We start from the raw sequence: 19691 nt of genomic DNA, 5'->3' as shown, positions 1-19691 counted from the left end.
GGATATTCAAGAAACTAAACAAAGAAAGGAGAAGGATAACAAACGTATAGATTTAATTAACTAGTTTGATAAATCTGATAAATACATCACTATCAATCTATCACATGCACGCTTATTTGCGGTAATCAATACCATTGAACGTTTATTATCACTTATATCCGAAAACACAAACACACACGCTAGCACATTCAGTCATGATATTTTCCATATAAAGTACGTTATTCATATGAAACTAAAAAAAATTGCTAACTAGTAGCAAGTTTAGATTGATGTGTGTTGTGATTTATTAAGATTTTCTTTAACGAGGAAACGAAAAAGATAAATTGAAATTATCAACTTAATGATAAAAGTATAAAAGATTCACCAAATTTATTATTTGATTATTCTAGCTTTTCACCTTTTTTTTCTGTTGATTTCTTTGATAATTTCTCGCTATTTCTATTTAACAAAGTGAATATTTTTAAAGTGACTGAATTATTGAAAATAGTTGTTCTTTTTTGTTGATTTTTTAACTAATTTTCAAATTTTTTCTTGGAGTATTATTACTGAATAAATTGATTGTTCATTCTATCACTAGTAAAAAAGGTTGTTTAAGCGACTACTTGGCGACGATAATCTGCTAATTGAAAGCCACCAAGTCCTAATCCACCTCCTAATGTTGGTTGTTGTTGAAAGTATTGATGTTGAGAAGGTTGTACTTGTGACATTCTTCTGTTACCCATACGTCCCCAACTTTCATCCTCATACATCATATTCTTTTGTGATGTAATTGGGATGTAACCATCTACACTCATGTAATTCTGATTTTGATTTGGCCTTGGTTGAGTATGATGAACTTGACGTAAAGGTCCATCTTGATCCAAGTCAATATTTTGACAATCGTAAACTGGAACAAGTGGTACGTCAACGATAGGTGAGTAACGATGTCTAGCTGCGACAGCAGCTGAAGAGAATTCAACCGCATGTTTGTAATCTGCTTGAAATTGATTTCTCAAGCATTCATCAACAGCTGAGATTACCATCCTTGGCTCATTGTAACTAACCTCTGTTGATTCTTGACGTCCAGATACTCGTCTCTCCTGTTCAACCTTCTCCTCTCTGGCTCTGATTCTGTACATCCATTTTGTCCATTCATCTGTGGATACGTTGACATCAAGTGATTGATCAACTAATGCCCACATATCTAAGGCACCAATGTCTTTCAAACCTAAACCTGTAACTTCTGACCAGGTTTTGTTTGTGTAGGTGTTGTCATCTAACCATCTGTTTGACAATGCCAAAGCGATAGTTAAGAGACGGTAAGGTGCACTATCTGGACTTGATTGCAAGACGTTTGGTGCTGAATGAATAGGCAATCTTGAAGCATAGAATAATGCTAAAAAGAGAGCCTGCTTTGAGAGAGCAGTTTGAGTCAAGATTGAATACGTCCAGCGTCTAAACTCAATTGTTGGTTCTAACTTTGGTCTACCGTAGATGTCTTCACCTCCCGCGTAAACTGACCAACTTGGTTGTCTATAATGCGCAGGTTGACCTGTTTGCATAACGACATCCTCATCTTGACTGTCATTCAAGTTACCGAATGCAGGTGAAGATGACCAACACAAATCCCAGATTGCTTCACTAGCGAATCCAGATAGGTTGACAGCATTTTGTTGCTTGCCGGATTGTTTTGGTTGGTGTTGCTCAGGTTTTGGCATAAAGTATTGTTGTTGTTGTTGTTGTGCCAAAGCTTGCGCTTGAGCTTGCTCGTTAGCTGTAGCAATAGCTTGTTGTTGGTTAATGAAAGCTTGTGCGTTAGCTTGAGCTTGCAAGTCGACAGGTGGTGGTGGTAAAGTAGATAAATCAATTGAGCGACGTTCAGCGCCTGGAGCTCTAGCCCATTGTGAGTTAGGTGCAGGTACTGGCTTTAAGAATTAGTTAGCAAAATTTTCTCAACTTTTTAAAGCAAAAAACTCACATAGAAAGCTGGATTGTAGAATTGAGGAGCAGCAGGTGGTAAGATGGATTGTTGTTGTTGTTGTTGATAAACATCAAGTGGCGATGATTTGTTGCTCCAAGTACATTTTAATGAAGGAATGTAAGTTGGAGGCTTTGGTAACATCGCGATAGCTTGTGCCATTAAAGGATCGATAGCACGCTTTTGTGAATGCCTTGATGATTGTGAAGGAATTTGGTAAGGGTGTGAATAGTTTGCGACTGGGTGTTGAGTGAACCCATCGCGTCTGTTAACAAGCGGAACCATGCGTTGACTGATTGTTAAGTGTGAGTATATAGGCTATTGAACTGTCTGACCTATATACGATAAACTACGACCAATGAAGGTGTGTTGTTGTTGGTGACTAAATAACGCGTCAATAAGTGAGAAATAAGTATAAATGAGTAAACTAACGTAAAATTAAACTGTTTAAAAGCTTAAACTGTGTGTTCACAACTGGATTGAACCCGATATAACAAATCTACGTTGATAGACTGAAATATAAGGAATTTAATAAGAAATTTAAAGATTAGCGTAAATTAAGTAATAAACACTAAAATTCAATAAATTTCTAGAGATTTTTTCTTGTTAGTTGGTGGTTGTGAGTGAAGATACAGATTTGCGCGAAGATGGCTTAGAACGTTGATGATGACTCAGACGGCGATATCCGAGGTGAGAAGTGAAAAGATTTATATTTCCTTAATAAATAGTGCATGCATGCATTATAAATTAAGCTCATAAGTCACCCGCTTGGAGTGGCTGAAAGAACTCGCCACAGGCTGATATCCGACTAGCTTCTATCGTACTGGATTAGTTATCAGCTTATTAGAAGCGATCCAGTCAAAATTGGCGTTCTGCTGGGATATTTTTCACCCCTTTGCGTCTCATTCGTCTGGTATAGCAACTGTTTAGGTTACTCTCTCTATAATGACACTAGTTTTATTATAGATGTAGAATTTATTCATACATTTACATTTCTTTCTTTATTACACCGATGCTGCCTTTGAAATCTATCAAAATAGTCGATTTGTCTAGAGTCTTAGCTGGCCCATTATCTACTATGCTATTAGCTGATATGGGCGCTAACGTTATAAAGATAGAAGAGCCAACTAGGGGCGATGATACACGCTCTTGGCTACCACCTGCAGCCAAGTTGAAACCAAACCCAGCTGCACCGCATTTACCACCTGAATCAGCCTATTTTTTATCTACAAATAGAAACAAACGTAGTTTAGCTTTAAATTTAAAACATAAATCTGGACAATCCATTATCAAAAAGCTAGTAAAAGATGCTGATGTCTTTGTTGAAAATTATCTACCTGGAAAGTTATCAGAGTTTGGTTTGGGATATGAAGATATAAAATCTATAAATCCATCCATAATTTACGCTTCAATCACTGGGTACGGTCAAACCGGGCCATTCGCCAATGCACCCGGTTATGATGTTTTAATTGAAGCGGAAGCTGGATTAATGCATATAACAGGTGAGAAGCAGGGCAATCCCGTTAAAGTTGGTGTTGCTATCACAGATATAACGACTGGTTTATATGCCCATGGTGCGATCTTAGCTGCATTGTTTAACAAATTACGTACGGGTGAAGGCGCACATCTCGATATCAGTTTATTTGAAAGCCAAATTGCAAGTTTAGCCAACATAGCATCCAATTATTTGATATCTGGAAAGGAAGCTGAAAGACAGGGTACTTCACATCCTTCTATTGTTCCATATCAGACATTCACCGCGTCAGATGGTTACATTATGATCGGTGCAGGTAATGATAAACAGTTTGTCTCCTTAGCAGAAGTCCTCGGAAAGGATGAGTGGAATTCTGACGAGAGATACAAAACCAATGCTAGCCGCGTTAATTATCGCGACGAACTTGTTGGTCAACTCAACTGCATTTTAAGTAAACAAAGTATCGACTACTGGTTGAAGAAGTTTAAAGGTAGCAGGTATGTTTTTCTGTTTTATTTTACTTTCTTGACAAAGAAGCGCAGATTTTCATTCGGGCCAATCAACAATATACAACGGACATTCGAGCATCCGCAATCTTTGGCAAGGAATGTTGTCACAGAAATTGAAGTTAGTTGTGTTCTTTCTGCGATAAAGAAACTAACATGAGCATAAGCATCCTCGTATTGGTAATGTCAAGTTGACGGCACCTGCTATCGGATACTCTGGAGAGAAGCTTAAAATAACAAAGCCACCACCGTGAGTTAGAATATAAGAAGCGAGACAAAACTCAATGAAAGTCTAGATACTTGGGTCAACACACAAATGAAGTACTCAGAGAGGAAGGCTACACGGATGACGAGCTTCTACAATTCAGGAAAGAGGGTGTAGTTATAGACAATAGTGCTACACCAAGGGATAGTAAATTGTAAATTGTAAAAGTGATAGGTAGTATACCAAGATCAGATAATATTGTAAAGAAGGAATAACGAATGATAAATGAATAAACTATGCCGTCTATATTATCTTTCTCGTTCTAAGTCAATCTTCTCTTCTTGATCTGCCACTCTCACAGGCGAAAATCAAGCAGTGAGTTTTTAACAACTAAATAAAAGGCGATTATTTATAAATTAATAGAAAATGTCTGGAAAAGCATCATTTGCAAAGATATTGCAGCGTTCAAAGTACGCAACATACGATCCATCGATATCACAAGTCTACAGTGCAGCAGCAGCTAACAGAGCGAGAGGTGACTTCGGTTTTAAGAGACCAATACAGGGTCCACCAAACGTTAGAGTGAAATCACAAGACAACGAATTGGGCGTCGTAGAATACATCAATGCAGATGGCGACGTAAAGGTCTTGCAAAGGATCGAGGAAATGAGAATACCATTTGACAACAAAGAGAGTACATCTGCTAATGAGTATAGCAGTTACGTTGATAAATCATCAATCGAAGATACAATTTTGGGCCAATTTGGTAGACCAGAAGTTGAACTTATGGATAAACAAGAGTTTGATAACTACTTACAAAGAGTTAAATCCTTGAGAGGTGAATTCAAGGAATTCCTCAATAATCAAGCTTTGGATGTTGCAAAAAAGCAAGCTGAATTGAAGGGAGAAAACCCTGATAATGTTAAAACACCACCAGTTGATCTCTACAATTCAGCCCAAAATGATCCATATGTTCACCAACAATTTCTTAAACAATATCATGCAAAGGTTCTGACTGAAAAGGATTCAAAACATCTCACACCAAATCCACACTTCAATGGTGGTCTTAGATACTCAACACCAAGTCCAATAGAATCATCAAAGTTGTCGCCTTCAATTCCAGGTAGAATATTACCAAATAGCTCAAACAACAGCAGGTTTAGAAGGGAGAAGAAACCAATTGCCTTAGCAGGTTTAGTAGCATCAACTGATATGTCCAATTTAACAGGCTTATCTGCAACTGATTTCGCCAGTGAATATGGTCAACAATCACGAGATTTGAATGCAGGACAAGCTAAATTCAGAGTAATGAACAGAGCAAATGTCAGCAGAGTTCCAAGAGTAGTAAACACTTCATCAGATAGACCGTTGGATGGTGCAGTTATTGATATTGAATTGTTAGAATCATCAGCTATTGAAAAGTTGCAAAACAAATCAGAAGCAATCGGATCACCTGAATACGTTAGCACATTTGAGAAGGACATTCCAAGCGGACGTAATAGACCGGTTTCAATGTTTAAAACAATAAATTCGCCTTTATTCAACAGGAAAAAGGAGAATCAAGGTACGGAACTCAAAATATCTGAATTGCTCAAACAACATCAATTTTAATCTAAATAAAGTTTGATAGATTAGATTTTTTTAATTAAATATTTTGTCTTGTGATTTTACTTACATGCCGATGTGATATGACTATATGACTCTATTACCACTTGTCTTAAACTGTCATCATGGTTAGTAGAAGTACCTTTAGTATAGCGTCCGGATGGATAAGTTTAATGAGTTGGGTCGTTGTATACACCCCGCAGATTTATGAAAAGTGAGTTATATCCTTTATATACCGATACTCTAGCTTATCCGGCGATTCTAAAGCTATCGTTTGAAATCTGGTGAAGGTTTATCTTTGTTCTTCGTTTTAGTTATGTTATTAGGTGATTTAACCAACTTAATCGGCGGTGTTATGATAAATTTATTACCCCCAATGCTCTTACTCGCATTGTACTACACAAGCTGCGACGTCATTTTACTATACCAGATGTACATCTATCGTCTCAAACCAGATCAAGAAACTGACGAGAGAGTGCATCTCCTCCCTAAACGTGATGTCAGTCCGGAGGAATTACACAACCAACATAAGAGACAGAGATTCGTAAATTTCCTTTGTACGGGTTTGGTTATAGCTACAGGTTTTATAGCCTTCATTATCAATATTAATAAGCCATACAACGGTCCACATGAACAACACTCAGATTGGAAAGGTCAGGCAATCGGATGGACATCCGCATTACTCTACACTACCTCTAGAATCCCACAGATAAGAAAGAACAATGTAACTAAATGTGAAGGTTTATCTATCCCATTATTCTGTTTCGCTTTATCCGGTAATATAAGTTACGTGCTTCAAGTAATCTTCGAATCAACAGATTTTAATTACATTCTCATAAATTCAAGTTGGCTCACAGGTACAGTTGGTACAATCATTCTCGACCTCGTCGTTCTTGGTCAATACATTTATTATCAACATTGGGAAGCATCGAGACTTACTAGCATCGATCGCGAGAATACATAAACTAGTTGAAAAAATAGTAGAAACACCGGATACATCTACCCGGATAACTCGCGATATAGCTATCGCAGGATATTTATTCATAGCATCACATCACAACCAATCTAACTTGTTCTCGCGGAGACGACAAGGACTACGGAAAGTCAACTAAGGAGTACTACGGAGATGGTCAGAAGAAAGACTACAAAGATGGCAAACATGAGGATTCATATGCCGAGCAACTCAAGAAGCATGAAGAGGAAGTTGAGAAGCAGCTCAAATTGACAAAGGAGACTGCAGAGAAGAACAAAAAGGGTGCTGACGTGGGTATATCTGTCACAGCGTTGTTCTTTTCTCACTCAATTCTACAGACAAAGCACAAAGACAAGAAATACAGAAGAGGTGACAAGGAAGACGACAAAGATGGCAAACACGATGACAAGAAGTCAACTGTATACCAAAAGCCATCCTCGACAAAGTCAGGTGAATATGCCAAGTTCACTGACTACTGGAAGTCAAAGTATGATGACAAAGACGACAACAAGAAAGACAAGGAAGATGACAAGAAGGAGGGCAAGGACGTCAAGCAAGATGACAAGAAGGCAGGCTATGATGACAAGGATTACTATAAGAATCTTCAAGCTCAAAAGCAAAACACTAAGGAATACGAAGAGGCTGTAAAGAAGTATGGTATCAAAGATGACAAGAAGGACGTCAAGAAGGATGATAAGAAGGATGATAAGAAGGATGACAAGTACGACAAGGGTGTCAAGAAGGATGACCAGAAAGATGCCAAGAAAGATGACAAAGATAATGTCGATCACGAGAAATACGACAACGAAGACGAATACTTGAAAGATGGTAAGAAAAACTAAGGTTTTTCAAATGTTTTGTCATTGATTGTACATGAAATTGAAATGTATGATAGTAAACGTAAAACGAACACCAGTGTGAGGTGTGGCAGCTGCAGAAGCGATAGCAGCAGTGAAGGCGAGAACAGCAGTGGCTTTAGCGACGTTGAAAAACATATCTGAATTATGTAGAAGAAAGAGAGTTATTCTTGCTCATTATATATCAGCATTGGCTGATTGTTTCCTCTCTGTGTTCACACATCATCCATAAGATCACTTAAACAGCAAACACTAAGCGCCAATGTAAGCTCCAATGTGTATGAAACAATTTGGCTAACAGCTCGACATCTTGCTCAATAAAGGGCTAAGATTTTCGAATGAAAATTATATACATAACCACAATCAGATGTACAATAGTAAGACACCTATGATGTTCCTTTCATGCAGTAAACAAAATACGTGACACTAATTTAAGGTGCCGTTGATTCAACTCGCACATGTGAAGACTGGAGTAACTTGCCACTCCTCTCACGCTCGCGAGCCCAATCTATGAGTTCCCTTCGTGGGAGGTCTACAGTGAAGGTCTGCTCAGGAGATATTTTCGGTATGACCTCTACTTTCCTCTTGTTTTCGATGAATGTGCATATACGTCTGTCATCTTTGTATATGATGACTTCTGGTAGATTCAAAAGACCCATCTTGATTGGAAGTAGCGAAACTTTAATTTCCAGACCCTCTATATGCTTAAATAAGGCGTTAGTTGATGGGAAATTTGAATAACATGGACTCACATTATATTCACCTCTGACTTTGCCGCTTACGAGCCATTCATCAAGTGGTGTTTCAAGTTCATAGCGAAGTGGTCCTTCGATTTCCCCCTTCGTAGAAAGCTTCATCGTTATGCTTGTAGCTTCACCTATCCGCAACATTTTCTCATTATTCGTTAAACTGATACATGCTGTTGTAATCACCTGGTATCGAGGTTAGTACTATGCTAAAATGCCGCCTTCACTCACATCTGCACGCGGAAGCTTGATTGGAAGTGTACATGTAGACCATCTTTGAGTTACGACTTCTTGAGACGGCAATTTCTAGGTACTTAGTCAAACAAATGTTCAGAGGGCCAACTAAAAAAACGTACCTCAATTGTTGTAATAATGGCATCTTTCAATGTACACCTCTCTTCATCCATAAATGCAAGACCGTTCACTTTCTTTTCAAGTACTTTATCATCTACCATCCTATACTCATGACCGCTGCAATGATCCCAGGAATGATGTCCGACGATATATTCTGTTATCCACTCTACATGCTGCGACAAATTTTGGGAACTTATAGCACTATGAACCATCTCATGAACTAGATCATAAACTTCTTTGAGTTTGTTAGAGAAGTTAAATATAATGAATGACCACCAACCATTTTCAATTGTGCTGTACTTTACCATGAGTGACAAATCATTCTCATTCTCATTCGAGATCGCGAAACCGAACGATGATTTCTCAGAAGCTGCCAAAACCTGGACGAACGTAAGATTTCCACATTGGATCTAACTTGTGATACTTACAAACTCATCAAATTCCTCAGCTCTGTTATCAGGCTGCAACTTGATATCATTTATGCGCACATTGGATCTTGAGTTCGCTTGTATGTCAGCAGATGTGATAATCCTATATCAGAGATAATTAATACACACATTGTTGTAAAATAAACTTACATATCACTCGTTTGAGTGTGCTTAACTTCCAAACTTAGTGGGAGTTCTATTGTATACTCGACAATTTTCTCAAACTGTCTCGCTTTCCCAAGCGTTGAATAATCGACATGAATATGAACCAAAGATGAATAAATGTCACTGGATTCATAGGGAATATCGATTGTATGCCATTCGCACGAATGTAAATTATGAACTGTGATCGATTTATCATGGTCAATATTAGAAGAACCTTTAGAATTAACGTTAATTGCCGTTCAAATTGGATGAAACTGACTCACCATTATCGACAAGCTTGCTGTTATCAAACTTGAAGGAAATATCTGGAGATGTCAGGCGTATCTTCGCATGATCAATGCTTGCCCTCTCAGACTTGATCTTGAGTTTAACCTGACCGCTGGTATCGATATTGACTTAAATGGACATGTTACTCAAGGATTTTTCTTTAAAAATCCAACCTACCGTCATTTGGCCTTTGTAGTTGCACATCCAGTGCGCGTACATCGAACGGTATGTTTAAGAAGCAGCGCTGCCTGCGCATGCTTTCTGGTATAATCTCCTCAAATACAATACCAAATGCCACTACTACTTTTGCTAAAACGAAAGTGCCATTAGCAGGTGACTAAATTGCGTTTAGAAGATATCAAGTAGTTTGATCAACTCACCAAGCAAAATGTATTGAGTAAATTATTTCCTTTATTCAATACGACGTTATCACTAGAATAATCAATTACACGCTCGTCTTTGAGTGACTGGAACGTGAACTTGACATGATTTGCAGTAATACCCTGGAGCCCATATCAGAAAGTTACTAGGTTGAGACGTAAAAGATCTTACACATGGGAGAAAATTATCGACGGAGACGTCTAAAGCAGATCCGTCTTCGTCATCTTTGAAGTGGACTTTCGGACGAGCACTCATAAACGATACTTTGAAAATATGCTCAAGGGGGATGCTCAAAGCTAAATGTATTGTCAGCATATAAGAGTTGTAGAAATATTTTCCTTACGTTCACCTTTGGTATCAGTATATGACTTCAATTCGTGAAGGAGCCATTCAAAACCTTTCCAGTTTCCTGTCTGGTCAAGCAAATCCTTCGTATATTCACTGTCATTCTCGTCGAGTTTAGACCACGTCTTGAGGAGATCAACAGCAGCGGTGGCCCATTTAACGTCCTTCTCAACATTCATATTTGAATGTGAAATAACTTGACCTAACAAAGCATATACTTTTGTAGATGATCCAGAAGGACGTGCTTCTGATTCATTGAGAAGTTGGAAAAATCGTAATGAAGACTCGAAGTTTTTGCGTTCCCTTCGAGACAGTGAGCACCATCCTTCATAGAATTAGTAGTGACTTACATATTCAGACCGGCGACAAGAAGGTCTAGTGACCAGGCCTCCTTGTACTTGCCTACTTCTCTGTAGTATCTTGCACCCGAACTACAAAGCTGAACGAACAATTTATCAAACTCCTTCGGTTGCTCTAACGCCCATTTGAGTTGATCGTTTGATGTTTGGGGTATACGTTTGTCTCTTTTGGTATTAGGAAGATGACGAATGAATGGATATTTGTTGGGTATGATACCAAAAGCGACACCCAGTTCCTTTAGCTATTAAAGTGTCAGATTGTAATTCTAATAATTAACTGAGCCGCACCTGACTGATCGCCAACTCATATAGCTGAGCTTTTACTTGAGAGAATACTCGTGCTCTGGCTATATCATTTACTTTCTGCTCCTCTGTAAACCATTTATCGCACTGTTGAATGACACTCATACTCGAAGTGAATTTCCAATATTGAAGGAAATTCATTTTGAGGTCCTTAGAATGAGAAACAATCGTCTGACCAAATGAATTTATAAACTCCAGAGACTGTGTAGCGACTTGTTCAATATTACCCAAAAGATCTCCCAGGATTTTGGCTTGACAAGCAAACAAGTAAAGTCTAAAGTCGAAGATCGATATGGAATTCGATAGCATCATTTGCCTGTAAGGTTTCTTGGTCGTTGAAAGTAAATCTCCAGAGTCGTCTGAATCACCTAGACCCCCAAAATCAGCGAACTGAGATATGACTGAGTTGTCAACTAATCTATGATGGAAAAGCTGCTCTAATTGGGAGTATATCTGCAAAGCTTCATTGTATAGGTTTATTCCTATGTAAGACAAAGCAATTGATTCCTTTAGAATGAAGAAAGTGCAGAAGTTCCAACCAGGAAGATTTATTTGGTTCTCAGATTTCTCGACGTCTTGTAAACGCATTTGTATGTTTGTATTGAAGCCAATGTAGGTTAATTCTTTTAACTTGTCTATCAGAGGATCCCAACAATTTGGATCTTCTATACCATTAACGCCGAGTCTGTTAATTTGTATACATCTCTGATTATTGAAGTCCATCTTCAGTTTATTGAGAGTTGAGTTTTTAATCTTGAATAAATTGTTAGATTTCGTAGATAGGCTATTAGATATCAATACGATGAGCCATTCTTGGTGCTTTTTTGAGGAAACCAACTGTATCCATTCCTTTATTTGATCTTTTAGAGTGGACTTATAATAATCAGGGTCCTAATCGTAAAGTTAGAGAGATATCTCGTCATCTCTATATGTCCAACTCACTTCGCATTGTATGAATAATAAATGCATAAAAGGCGTGTCTAATATGTTTGACGGTATGAGGGATTTAGGTTTATTGAAGCTACTATCATCTATCTCTAGCAATTCAACAGCCAGTGCGTTACCATCATAATAGAAATCGTTCAATAGCAATTTCTTAGTTAAATTCAAGTAAATTTCATTCCATTCAAGGCTATTTAATAAAGGTTTTAATATTTTAAAAGTACATTTCATTGTTGGTGATGGTTCAAGTGAGAGGGATCTCACTCACCGTAGAACGCCTTCAACCAACCCTCAGCTTCCGAGTATTCATCTTTTGCACTAGTTAATGCTTCATTTACTTGCTTTAATGCTTCATCTTTTGAGATCTCTTTCTGTGTCTTCGGATCTTGTAATTTACCAAAAACTTGTATTTTCTCACAGCTCTGCTTCAGCTTTATGAGACCTAAAGCAGCGGAAGAACCCTTGAGGAAGTGTCCTTTAGTGTGGAGTGTATGCATATCTTCCTCCTTCAATGCGGTATCGAGTTCTTTGAAAGTCTCGAAGGCTTGCTCATAGAAATTGTATACAATACCTGAGCTAAAGTCTCTATCATTCTCGTCTTCATCCATTTCTAATATTTGACCAAAAGTTTCCATGTCAACTATACCTTGTGGGTTGCTAGGATCTGGCTTTTTAGCCTCTTTTGCTGGTATACCCTTATCATCTTGCTTTTCATCTTTGTCATCTTGCTTTGTTTCTTCTTTCTTTTCTTCTTCTACGTTCTCTTTAGTGTCTTCCCCCTTGTCTTGGTTGTGCTCGGACTTTTTGTCATCGTGTGAGGGATCAGATTTCTTCGGCGAATCTTCTTTAGTAGTGTTTGGAGCATCTTTATTACTACTATTGACCTCTGTCTTCTCCTTCTTGCTTGGTGGTGAGTCTAACCGCTCATTTGGATTTTTACTTTTATCATCCAATTTCAAGCTAGGCGATGACATTCTTGAATATTTTAATTAGTAATATATACTAATTTGTCTAATAAGTACTTACCGTCTACGTTTGTTCTCAATTGCGGTAATGATGAAGGTTTGTTTCTAAAATTGCTGACATTGCTCCACTAAATATTGAGTGATATCATCGTCATATTTTATAATAAAACTATAATATTAAATTTAAATTTAAAACTTTAATAAGTCATTTCTTAGTACACGCTTTATTCTTATTTATAGAGATTTCTTTTCTTTTCTTTCTCTGCAACCATGTCTGTTGAGTTAGTACACGTGTTTTACGCGTAAAGTTATCTAAAAAACGTTTAATCAGCTTTGATAAAATATTTCACGAACTCAATCCAACTCCTGGTAGTCAGTTTGATAGTATATTCACTCATTTATCTTACTAACACTCAGAATAGTTCTTAGATTACAACAAGGCGGTTTAGGTTGGAAATCCGCTGATAATCTTGTTACTATCGCTGCAGATGATATATCTTACATGCAATGGATGAGGTTAGTTGTCTTATTCAATCCTATCACTTTAACTTAGTACAATAAACAGAGTAGCAAGAAACTTCCAGTTAAAAATAGGCCTCAAAAGTGAAAAAGAAAGACAAACATTTGATGGTTTAGTTAGAGATGTAAGCTTCTCATATCAGCCCTACTCAAATCTCACAACAAACAGGATTATGAAAGATTAAGTAAAACAGTTAAAGAATTCTACGGTGTTACTTTAGAAACACGTGAAATATCTTTTAGAGGTTGGAATTGGGGTAGAACAGAATACAGAGGTTCAGATTTATCTTTCCAAGTTTCAGGTAGAACTATGTTCGAAATTCCAGTACAAAAGATCGCAAACTCAAACATCGCATCAAAAACTGAAGTTTCCTTAGAATTTATAGATCCAACTGCATCTGCTCAAGGTGAACCAACGAGTGGTCCTTCCTCTTCACGTAGAGCTGATGAACTTGTTGAAATGAGATTTTATATACCAAATTCATCAAAAGCTCGCGGTTTCATTGGTGATAATGATGATGATGATTCCAAATCTCAGAAATCTGATCAAGAGGAACAATCAGTTGCACAATTATTCCACGATCAAATCAAAGATAAAGCAGAAATTGGTAAAGTTTCTGGAGATGGCTTGGTTGTCTTTAATGACATTTTGGTCGTTACACCAAGAGGACGTTACGAAATCGATATGTACCCAACATTCATTAGGTTGAGAGGTAAAACATATGACTACAAAATACTATACTCTTCAATAAAGCGTCTATTCGTTTTACCAAAAACTGATGATATGCACGTTTTATTAGTCGTTGGATTAGATCCACCGATTAGACAAGGTCAAACTAGATATCCATATATTACAATGCAATTCCCTAACAATGAAGAGTTGGATGCAACTATCAACATGGAAGAATCTGAAATTCAAGAAAAATATGGTGATAGATTACAAAAGCATTATGACGCACCTGCATACCAAGTTGTTGCACAAGTATTTAGGGGTTTGAGTGGTAAAGATATCACCACACCAAAGACGTTCAAGAGGTAAGTGTTGATCTTATTTAGAGTAACTTTGTTAACAAATACTTAGCTTCTCAAATCAACCTGCAATCAAATGTAATGTTAAAGCTAACCAAGGTGATTTATACGTCATGGAAAAATCATTATTCTTCGTAACAAAGCAACCAATCTACATTCCATTCAGTGATATTCAATCAGCTCAATTTGCAAGAGTTGGCGGTGCAATTTCTTCAAGTCGCACATTCGATTTAAGAATTGTTCAGAAATCTGGTACAGAGAACGTATTCAGTGGTATAAACCGTGAAGAGCACGAGCCACTTGAGGAGTTCTTCACAAATAAGAAAATCAAAACAAAGAACAACCTCAATGAGGATCTTATTGGTGCACCAATACAAATTCAAGAAGAAAGTGATTCAGAGATGGATGAAGATGACAAACGTGCAAGCAAAGCAAACGTTGGTCAACGAGATGAAGATGATGAATCTGAAGAAGATGAAGACTTCGAGGCTTCTTCATCCGATGAAGGATCACCTTCTGAAGCTTCATCAGATGAGGAAGAAGATGATGATGGTGATAAGAAGATGTCTAAAAAATCGAAAGATAGTGAAGGTCCACCAAAGAAGAAAGCACGTAAAGAAAAATCTGATGAAGTTGTGCAGATGGATAGTGATTAGGATCACACAGAAAAGTCTCTTTAGGGGGTTTTGTATTTATTTATACACAATTTATCTATTACAATAAGATAATTTAAGCTGTTTTACAACATTGCAATTTGCGAAACGAATAATTAGATATTAGGTTGCATTTTTAATAACACTTATCAGACTAGGTATTGTTAATTGAAAAATTAAAACTAATGACAACTCACTCTTCATCTTCAAGGTCCGTGTCTTGAATTGCAGTATCAAGATCCAACTTTTCACCATCAAAGTCAAGTTTATACGAATTATTTCGACCTTGGTCTATTTTGAAATAGGTTAAGAAAGAATTGAGTAATACTGTACATTTCTTCTCTTTGCTTATTTGGATTTTGTATTCTTCATTCCTATTTGCCCCTCGAAGTGTAAGTCTAATTCTATTAGGTGACGACATATTAGGTATGTTAGATGTAGCTGGCGGAGTAAATTCCCTCCTATGTTCTTGCGTAACACCGACAAACTCAACGTCGGAACTACCATCAACATTGTTATTTTGATTCTCCCTTTCTATCTCTTCCTCACGTGCCAGTCTCTCTTGCTCAAGTTTATTCTTTCGCACTTCTTCCTCTTCAAGTCGAGCCTTGTTGACGTTGTCTAGCTGTTTCCGTTTCTTCTCCTGCATTATCTTCTGGTATGTTTCAATTGTCATGGCTTCCATATCAGCTTCATCGTATATATTTAATGATTCAGGTGTGGCGCCTGTAAACACTCTATGTCCTTCATACGTCATAACAACACCTTCAAGATCCGTACAAAGTAGTTTGGCAAGATACTTGAACATAGTTTCGAAACTTTCTGAACGTCTATATTTGAATGTTTTTTGTGTCGCTGGGAAAGTCAACGTCGAGTGATCTGAACTTCCGACTTGTACTTCTACATCCGTTACCGATTGTAATATCTTGCACTTTATGTGTGCATTCTCAGGGCCTCTGTTTGTAACTCCAGCAGTTTGCCTTTGACTACTCTTGAGATTCTCGCGTATAGCTAACAAAGCTGGATTTAGATCTGTAGTAGCTCCGACATCGAAATCTTCATCAGGCATCTCGTGCTCGTATAGTTCATTGTAGATTTGTGATGGAGCTCGAGGTGCTAGAGTAGAAGGCGGCGGTGTCAGTTGTATATGAGAATTACGTTCCTCATCATCATCATTATCACTAATATAGTTTATGTCATTCTTATCATTTTGTTGTTTATTGGCGTGGTGTATCCTATTAGAAGATTCTAACGATCTTGGATTTGAATTTTCTTCGGTTTCCCTATTGTATTTAGCTCAAAATAGTTCAAAGAAGACCAAACTCACTGAATTTCCTTCATCTTCCTCTGTAACTTTGGATTCGTCCACTCGGGTAGAGGATGTTGCTTTATCTTTCTGGCCCTCTTTTGATTTCTGCGTCGTGGTTCATCTGGAATTGTACCATCATCTAATTCTGTGTATCGGCTGGGTGAACTAGAATTTGGTATTGAGTTATCGGAATCGCTCTCTTCAGTACTAGAAGATATTGTTATAACGCTATTGTTGATATTATCTCCATCCGTTGAATCCTTACGTCTCTTAGTTGATCTAACAAAACTTTTCTTCCATAGTGCACCATTATTCCTCATAAAGAAATCATCGTCATCGTCGTCTCTATCGATCGTATTACCACTTGATATATGATGGGTCGGTGTTACTGATTTTGATGTAGACGCCCGTTCGAAGATCTGCGTAGGCTGTGGACTATCACTAGTGTCGTGTTGCCGTGCTCGAGCTCTTGGACGGGCTTTTGGAGGCATTTTATTTTCTCAGTCGTGATTGTTCCGAATCAAGATAGACAAAATGATGTTAGGGAAAATAATCGTAATTTATATAAAAACAAAAATTGTACATTCTGAGTAGTGGTTCATTCGTTGTGTCATATTCACATCTTCTCCATTGGGATTGACAATCCTCCAAGTTTGCGAAGACCTTCAACTTTATTACATACGTTTTCGAACCATTCAATAGCTCTCTTCGCTTTAGCTTCTCCCTGTTCAGCTCTTTGGCATTCAGTGGCATGTGTTTCGAGTGTTGCTCTGAATTTCTCCTTGACATCCCATGATGCCAATCTAAGTACCTTACGCGTTTCACGTTCGACTCTCAATTGATGAATCTCTGAGTAGTTATCCGTAGTATGGTCACCAGTTATTGATGGCTCTGGGGCTGCTTCCAAAGAGTTTTTGATTGATGTACCAATTGTCCTTGGAATCATTCTAGGTAATTCGAAAATGTAGTAAGTAGCAGCACCGACGACTAAAAAATGATTATTAGTCAAATATGTTGGATGGATATGTTTACTTACCTAAAACACTAATTGCAGGTGCAGCCCATTGACGTACCCTATCAGAACCCCACAAATTGCTGATTCTAACGGCACCTTCAATGAATCCTCTCATGCCCATCGTTTTACCACCAACCATGGTGATGGCACCAACAGCCAAACTAAGTCCGCCGAGGAAGGAACCCTCATCTTCATCCTCATCGATCTTCTTGTCTCCGGTCTTTCTGAAAATAAGGAATTGTGTAGTGTCAAAGATCTCACGTGGAGAAATTTCAATATTTTGTGATTTCCGTGAGAGGTTCATTCCAACGGTAGATACGCTCTTAGAACGTGATTTGAACATAGCCTCTTTAACGAATATTCTCTTAACGCGTTCAACGCCCTCAGGGAGAGCTTCGTTGCCTACAGTTTGTACAAGAGTTACGCTATCACCGGTCACGTCTCTAACTTGGTTTTCAACATCCTTAATGGTAATATCCAGTGATTCAAGAAGTGCATGCTTGACAGCGCGTGCGTATGGGTATATAGATAAAAGCCCTTGGTAAACTGGCATACTAACTTTATCTGAAGCTAAACGACCATTACCAATTTCATTGAGAGCATTTTCAATCTCTTTACGAGTGTATTTGCCGAGCTTTTCAACTGCATCATTCTCAATTTTTTCCAACTCATTTTGTAAACTTTCTCTCTTCTCACGCATTTGTTCAAGAATTGGCTTGACACGAATAAGTTCATTCTTGGCTGCTTCAAGTTCCTCATCTGCAACTTTCACATTTGCTTTAGAGAGTAATTCAACATCTGATAATAAATGTGATAAGAATCTGGCTGCAGGTGCGAGCTTTGACTTTTGACGATTGAAAAGAACGAAGTTTCTGAGTGATTCTTCAAGTCTAGCGAAACGTGATGAATTATCCATATCCTGATCAGTTTCAACACTTGTGGAGTCAACAAAGTGGACGAGTTCTTCTCTATCCATCCAAGTCTCATGTGAAATACTCTTTAATTGATCGAGAACACCCTTCTTACACTTTTCCTTGTTCTTCTCGCTAATTCTATCCCATCCATTTACGACGCAGAAGACGCATGCCTTTTCATGACTCGCGTTAACCAAGAATTCTTTGGCTGAAAGTGTTAATCTGTTCTCAGCGCTGAGAACAAAGACAATAACATCAATCTCTTCTTGACGAGCGAAAAGTGCGGTTGTTGAGAGTGTGTCGAGGTTAAGACCAGGAGCGTCAATGAGTGAGATGGAGACGGTACCATTCGAGAGCAAGCTGTTGTTAGCTGACCTTGGATCGTTGAGGTATACTTTAAGAAGAGGTGGATTTGGATTGGTCTCGTTTTCTTCACAAAGAATTTCTAAATCTTCCAATGCATATGGCTTGAAGGTGGATTCATCGTGTGGTGAGTAAGCATCGCGGACGGACTTAATAAGGTGAACTTGTTCAATCTTCTCTGGATGCTCTTCAACTGGGTGTACTTCACAGAATAAAGTCGTTGTAGGAAGTTGATTTGAAGGCATGACGTTACGTCTGAGAATGGCATTGACAAAGGTTGATTTACCACTGTTCAAATCACCTGTGACTAAAACCTTTGATGAAGTATCCTTTATTCTGGTTGATAAGGCTTCTAAATGTTGTGAAGACTTTGTCAAGCGCGAATCGAGGAGAGTGGCGATGGAAGATTTCTCAAGGCTGTTAACAAGCGCACTTGGATGAGCTGAAGATGCGCCTAACTTCAGATCCAGTCTGAGGACCTGCATTTCTGGTGGGTTAGCCACAATTTGTTGATCATTCGTAGAAAGACCTGTGGTGCCGTCTGCGGAGAGTGTTCTATGGAGTGAATTTGAGCTAATCTGTGGCTGCTCGCAATCTATTCCAGGATAGTGCATCGTCCAAGCTGAGGAATTAAAATTCTGAATATCTGAGAGCAGTGATTTCGTGCTACCGATTGTAGAGAGCAATCTGAAGTATTGTGAGATGAATATCTTAATGCACATCGTACAACTCACCTCTCCTTTGTGGATTCATATACTCTGGAGGCCTCTTCACCCCAGCCGAGCCTAGAGTCAACCTCAGGCTGAGTGTGAGGAGTACTATCATTTGATACAGCTTTATCAACGTCTTTGTAGATCGTCGACTGCATTTCTAATCAAAAGTGATGATGGTGATCACAAAAGGCAATTTTTGGATATCAGCCTGGAGAATCATAATAAAAGTAAAAATAATTAGCTAAAATGCAAGTTATAATATGCTACATTTATGCAGAATATCTATCACTCTTGCCACTTTCGGTCGAGCTCGTCGCGTGCAATCTGAGAAATTAGCGAATCAT

The 19691-nt window shown here is 38.1% G+C and overlaps 9 protein-coding genes across 9 annotated transcripts; 4 read left to right on the top strand and 5 right to left on the bottom strand.

Annotated features, from left to right (window-relative positions):
• Positions 1–224: 224 nt before the first annotated feature.
• On the bottom strand, positions 225–2904 carry WALSEDRAFT_61532 (hypothetical protein). Its single transcript, XM_006960573.1, has 3 exons — positions 2390–2904; positions 1958–2339; positions 225–1904 (listed from the first exon to the last, which is right to left on the bottom strand). The coding sequence occupies exons 2-3, from the start codon at positions 2240–2242 to the stop codon at positions 591–593; spliced, it is 1599 nt and encodes a 532-aa protein (XP_006960635.1). The 5' UTR covers positions 2243–2339; positions 2390–2904; the 3' UTR covers positions 225–590.
• An 83-nt stretch (positions 2905–2987) lies between these two features.
• WALSEDRAFT_61531 (CoA-transferase family III) lies at positions 2988–4447 on the top strand. The gene is made up of 4 exons (XM_006960572.1): positions 2988–3928; positions 3974–4058; positions 4105–4187; positions 4234–4447. The coding sequence occupies exons 1-4, from the start codon at positions 3036–3038 to the stop codon at positions 4358–4360; spliced, it is 1188 nt and encodes a 395-aa protein (XP_006960634.1). The 5' UTR covers positions 2988–3035; the 3' UTR covers positions 4361–4447.
• A 56-nt stretch (positions 4448–4503) lies between these two features.
• On the top strand, positions 4504–5785 carry WALSEDRAFT_61530 (hypothetical protein). Its single transcript, XM_006960571.1, has 2 exons — positions 4504–4517; positions 4566–5785. The coding sequence occupies exon 2, from the start codon at positions 4569–4571 to the stop codon at positions 5751–5753; it is 1185 nt and encodes a 394-aa protein (XP_006960633.1). The 5' UTR covers positions 4504–4517; positions 4566–4568; the 3' UTR covers positions 5754–5785.
• Positions 5786–5866: 81 nt separating this feature from the next.
• WALSEDRAFT_49208 (PQ-loop-domain-containing protein) lies at positions 5867–6824 on the top strand. Its single transcript, XM_006960570.1, has 2 exons — positions 5867–5961; positions 6015–6824. Exons 1-2 carry the CDS (start codon positions 5873–5875, stop codon positions 6709–6711), a joined length of 786 nt encoding a protein of 261 aa, XP_006960632.1. The 5' UTR covers positions 5867–5872; the 3' UTR covers positions 6712–6824.
• Positions 6825–7946: 1122 nt separating this feature from the next.
• On the bottom strand, positions 7947–11716 carry WALSEDRAFT_61529 (hypothetical protein). The gene is made up of 14 exons (XM_006960569.1): positions 10911–11716; positions 10614–10864; positions 10262–10566; positions 10090–10214; positions 9918–10040; positions 9715–9874; positions 9534–9665; positions 9256–9484; positions 9106–9208; positions 8958–9057; positions 8680–8912; positions 8555–8629; positions 8330–8509; positions 7947–8281 (listed from the first exon to the last, which is right to left on the bottom strand). The coding sequence occupies exons 1-14, from the start codon at positions 11646–11648 to the stop codon at positions 8009–8011; spliced, it is 3027 nt and encodes a 1008-aa protein (XP_006960631.1). The 5' UTR covers positions 11649–11716; the 3' UTR covers positions 7947–8008.
• Positions 11717–12044: 328 nt separating this feature from the next.
• WALSEDRAFT_61528 (histidine-phosphotransfer domain, HPT domain-containing protein) lies at positions 12045–12935 on the bottom strand. Its single transcript, XM_006960568.1, has 2 exons — positions 12894–12935; positions 12045–12842 (listed from the first exon to the last, which is right to left on the bottom strand). The coding sequence occupies exon 2, from the start codon at positions 12839–12841 to the stop codon at positions 12128–12130; it is 714 nt and encodes a 237-aa protein (XP_006960630.1). The 5' UTR covers position 12842; positions 12894–12935; the 3' UTR covers positions 12045–12127.
• Positions 12936–13102: 167 nt separating this feature from the next.
• Positions 13103–15103, top strand: WALSEDRAFT_58804 (SSrecog-domain-containing protein; the record flags this gene model as incomplete). Its single annotated transcript, XM_006960567.1, has 6 exons — positions 13103–13113; positions 13164–13204; positions 13255–13348; positions 13398–13476; positions 13521–14386; positions 14433–15103. 6 exons carry the CDS (start codon positions 13103–13105, stop codon positions 15034–15036), a joined length of 1695 nt encoding a protein of 564 aa, XP_006960629.1. The 3' UTR covers positions 15037–15103.
• On the bottom strand, positions 15064–16120 carry WALSEDRAFT_34124 (hypothetical protein). Its single transcript, XM_006960566.1, has 2 exons — positions 15231–16120; positions 15064–15187 (listed from the first exon to the last, which is right to left on the bottom strand). Exons 1-2 carry the CDS (start codon positions 16100–16102, stop codon positions 15157–15159), a joined length of 903 nt encoding a protein of 300 aa, XP_006960628.1. The 5' UTR covers positions 16103–16120; the 3' UTR covers positions 15064–15156.
• A 766-nt stretch (positions 16121–16886) lies between these two features.
• WALSEDRAFT_34123 (hypothetical protein) lies at positions 16887–19529 on the bottom strand. The gene is made up of 3 exons (XM_006960565.1): positions 19369–19529; positions 17379–19321; positions 16887–17329 (listed from the first exon to the last, which is right to left on the bottom strand). Exons 1-3 carry the CDS (start codon positions 19500–19502, stop codon positions 16959–16961), a joined length of 2448 nt encoding a protein of 815 aa, XP_006960627.1. The 5' UTR covers positions 19503–19529; the 3' UTR covers positions 16887–16958.
• Positions 19530–19691: the final 162 nt, after the last annotated feature.

This window comes from Wallemia mellicola, assembly GCF_000263375.1.
Source record: "Wallemia mellicola CBS 633.66 unplaced genomic scaffold WALSEscaffold_30, whole genome shotgun sequence".
NCBI lineage: Eukaryota > Fungi > Basidiomycota > Wallemiomycetes > Wallemiales > Wallemiaceae > Wallemia > Wallemia mellicola.
The sequence above is the reverse complement of the archived record's forward strand: the minus strand, read 5'-3'. Positions and strand labels throughout refer to the sequence as shown.

What these genes read in the sequence shown, in the direction of transcription:
- WALSEDRAFT_49208 (XM_006960570.1), top strand. Translation starts at nt 5,873, where the DNA reads ATGGTTAGTAGAAGTACCTTTAGTATAGCGTCCGGATGGATAAGTTTA. An exon ending in ACCCCGCAGATTTATGAAAA is followed by an intron (nt 5,962 to 6,014) that starts GTGAGTTATATC and finishes GCGATTCTAAAG; the next exon opens with CTATCGTTTGAAATCTGGTG.
- WALSEDRAFT_34123 (XM_006960565.1), bottom strand. Translation starts at nt 19,502, where the DNA reads ATGCAGTCGACGATCTACAAAGACGTTGATAAAGCTGTATCAAATGAT. An exon ending in TATGAATCCACAAAGGAGAG is followed by an intron (nt 19,322 to 19,368) that starts GTGAGTTGTACG and finishes ACAATACTTCAG; the next exon opens with ATTGCTCTCTACAATCGGTA. An exon ending in ACCTGCAATTAGTGTTTTAG is followed by an intron (nt 17,330 to 17,378) that starts GTAAGTAAACAT and finishes ATCATTTTTTAG; the next exon opens with TCGTCGGTGCTGCTACTTAC.
- WALSEDRAFT_61528 (XM_006960568.1), bottom strand. Translation starts at nt 12,841, where the DNA reads ATGTCATCGCCTAGCTTGAAATTGGATGATAAAAGTAAAAATCCAAAT.
- WALSEDRAFT_34124 (XM_006960566.1), bottom strand. Translation starts at nt 16,102, where the DNA reads ATGCCTGATGAAGATTTCGATGTCGGAGCTACTACAGATCTAAATCCA. An exon ending in ACGGACCTTGAAGATGAAGA is followed by an intron (nt 15,188 to 15,230) that starts GTGAGTTGTCAT and finishes AACAATACCTAG; the next exon opens with TCTGATAAGTGTTATTAAAA.
- WALSEDRAFT_61529 (XM_006960569.1), bottom strand. Translation starts at nt 11,648, where the DNA reads ATGGACTTCAATAATCAGAGATGTATACAAATTAACAGACTCGGCGTT. An exon ending in GTACAGCACAATTGAAAATG is followed by an intron (nt 8,913 to 8,957) that starts GTTGGTGGTCAT and finishes ACAAACTCAAAG; the next exon opens with AAGTTTATGATCTAGTTCAT. An exon ending in CCATTATTACAACAATTGAG is followed by an intron (nt 8,630 to 8,679) that starts GTACGTTTTTTT and finishes CTAAGTACCTAG; the next exon opens with AAATTGCCGTCTCAAGAAGT.
- WALSEDRAFT_61530 (XM_006960571.1), top strand. Translation starts at nt 4,569, where the DNA reads ATGTCTGGAAAAGCATCATTTGCAAAGATATTGCAGCGTTCAAAGTAC.
- WALSEDRAFT_61531 (XM_006960572.1), top strand. Translation starts at nt 3,036, where the DNA reads ATGCTATTAGCTGATATGGGCGCTAACGTTATAAAGATAGAAGAGCCA. An exon ending in AAGAAGTTTAAAGGTAGCAG is followed by an intron (nt 3,929 to 3,973) that starts GTATGTTTTTCT and finishes AAAGAAGCGCAG; the next exon opens with ATTTTCATTCGGGCCAATCA. An exon ending in AAAATAACAAAGCCACCACC is followed by an intron (nt 4,188 to 4,233) that starts GTGAGTTAGAAT and finishes ATGAAAGTCTAG; the next exon opens with ATACTTGGGTCAACACACAA.
- WALSEDRAFT_61532 (XM_006960573.1), bottom strand. Translation starts at nt 2,242, where the DNA reads ATGGTTCCGCTTGTTAACAGACGCGATGGGTTCACTCAACACCCAGTC. An exon ending in TCTACAATCCAGCTTTCTAT is followed by an intron (nt 1,905 to 1,957) that starts GTGAGTTTTTTG and finishes TAATTCTTAAAG; the next exon opens with CCAGTACCTGCACCTAACTC.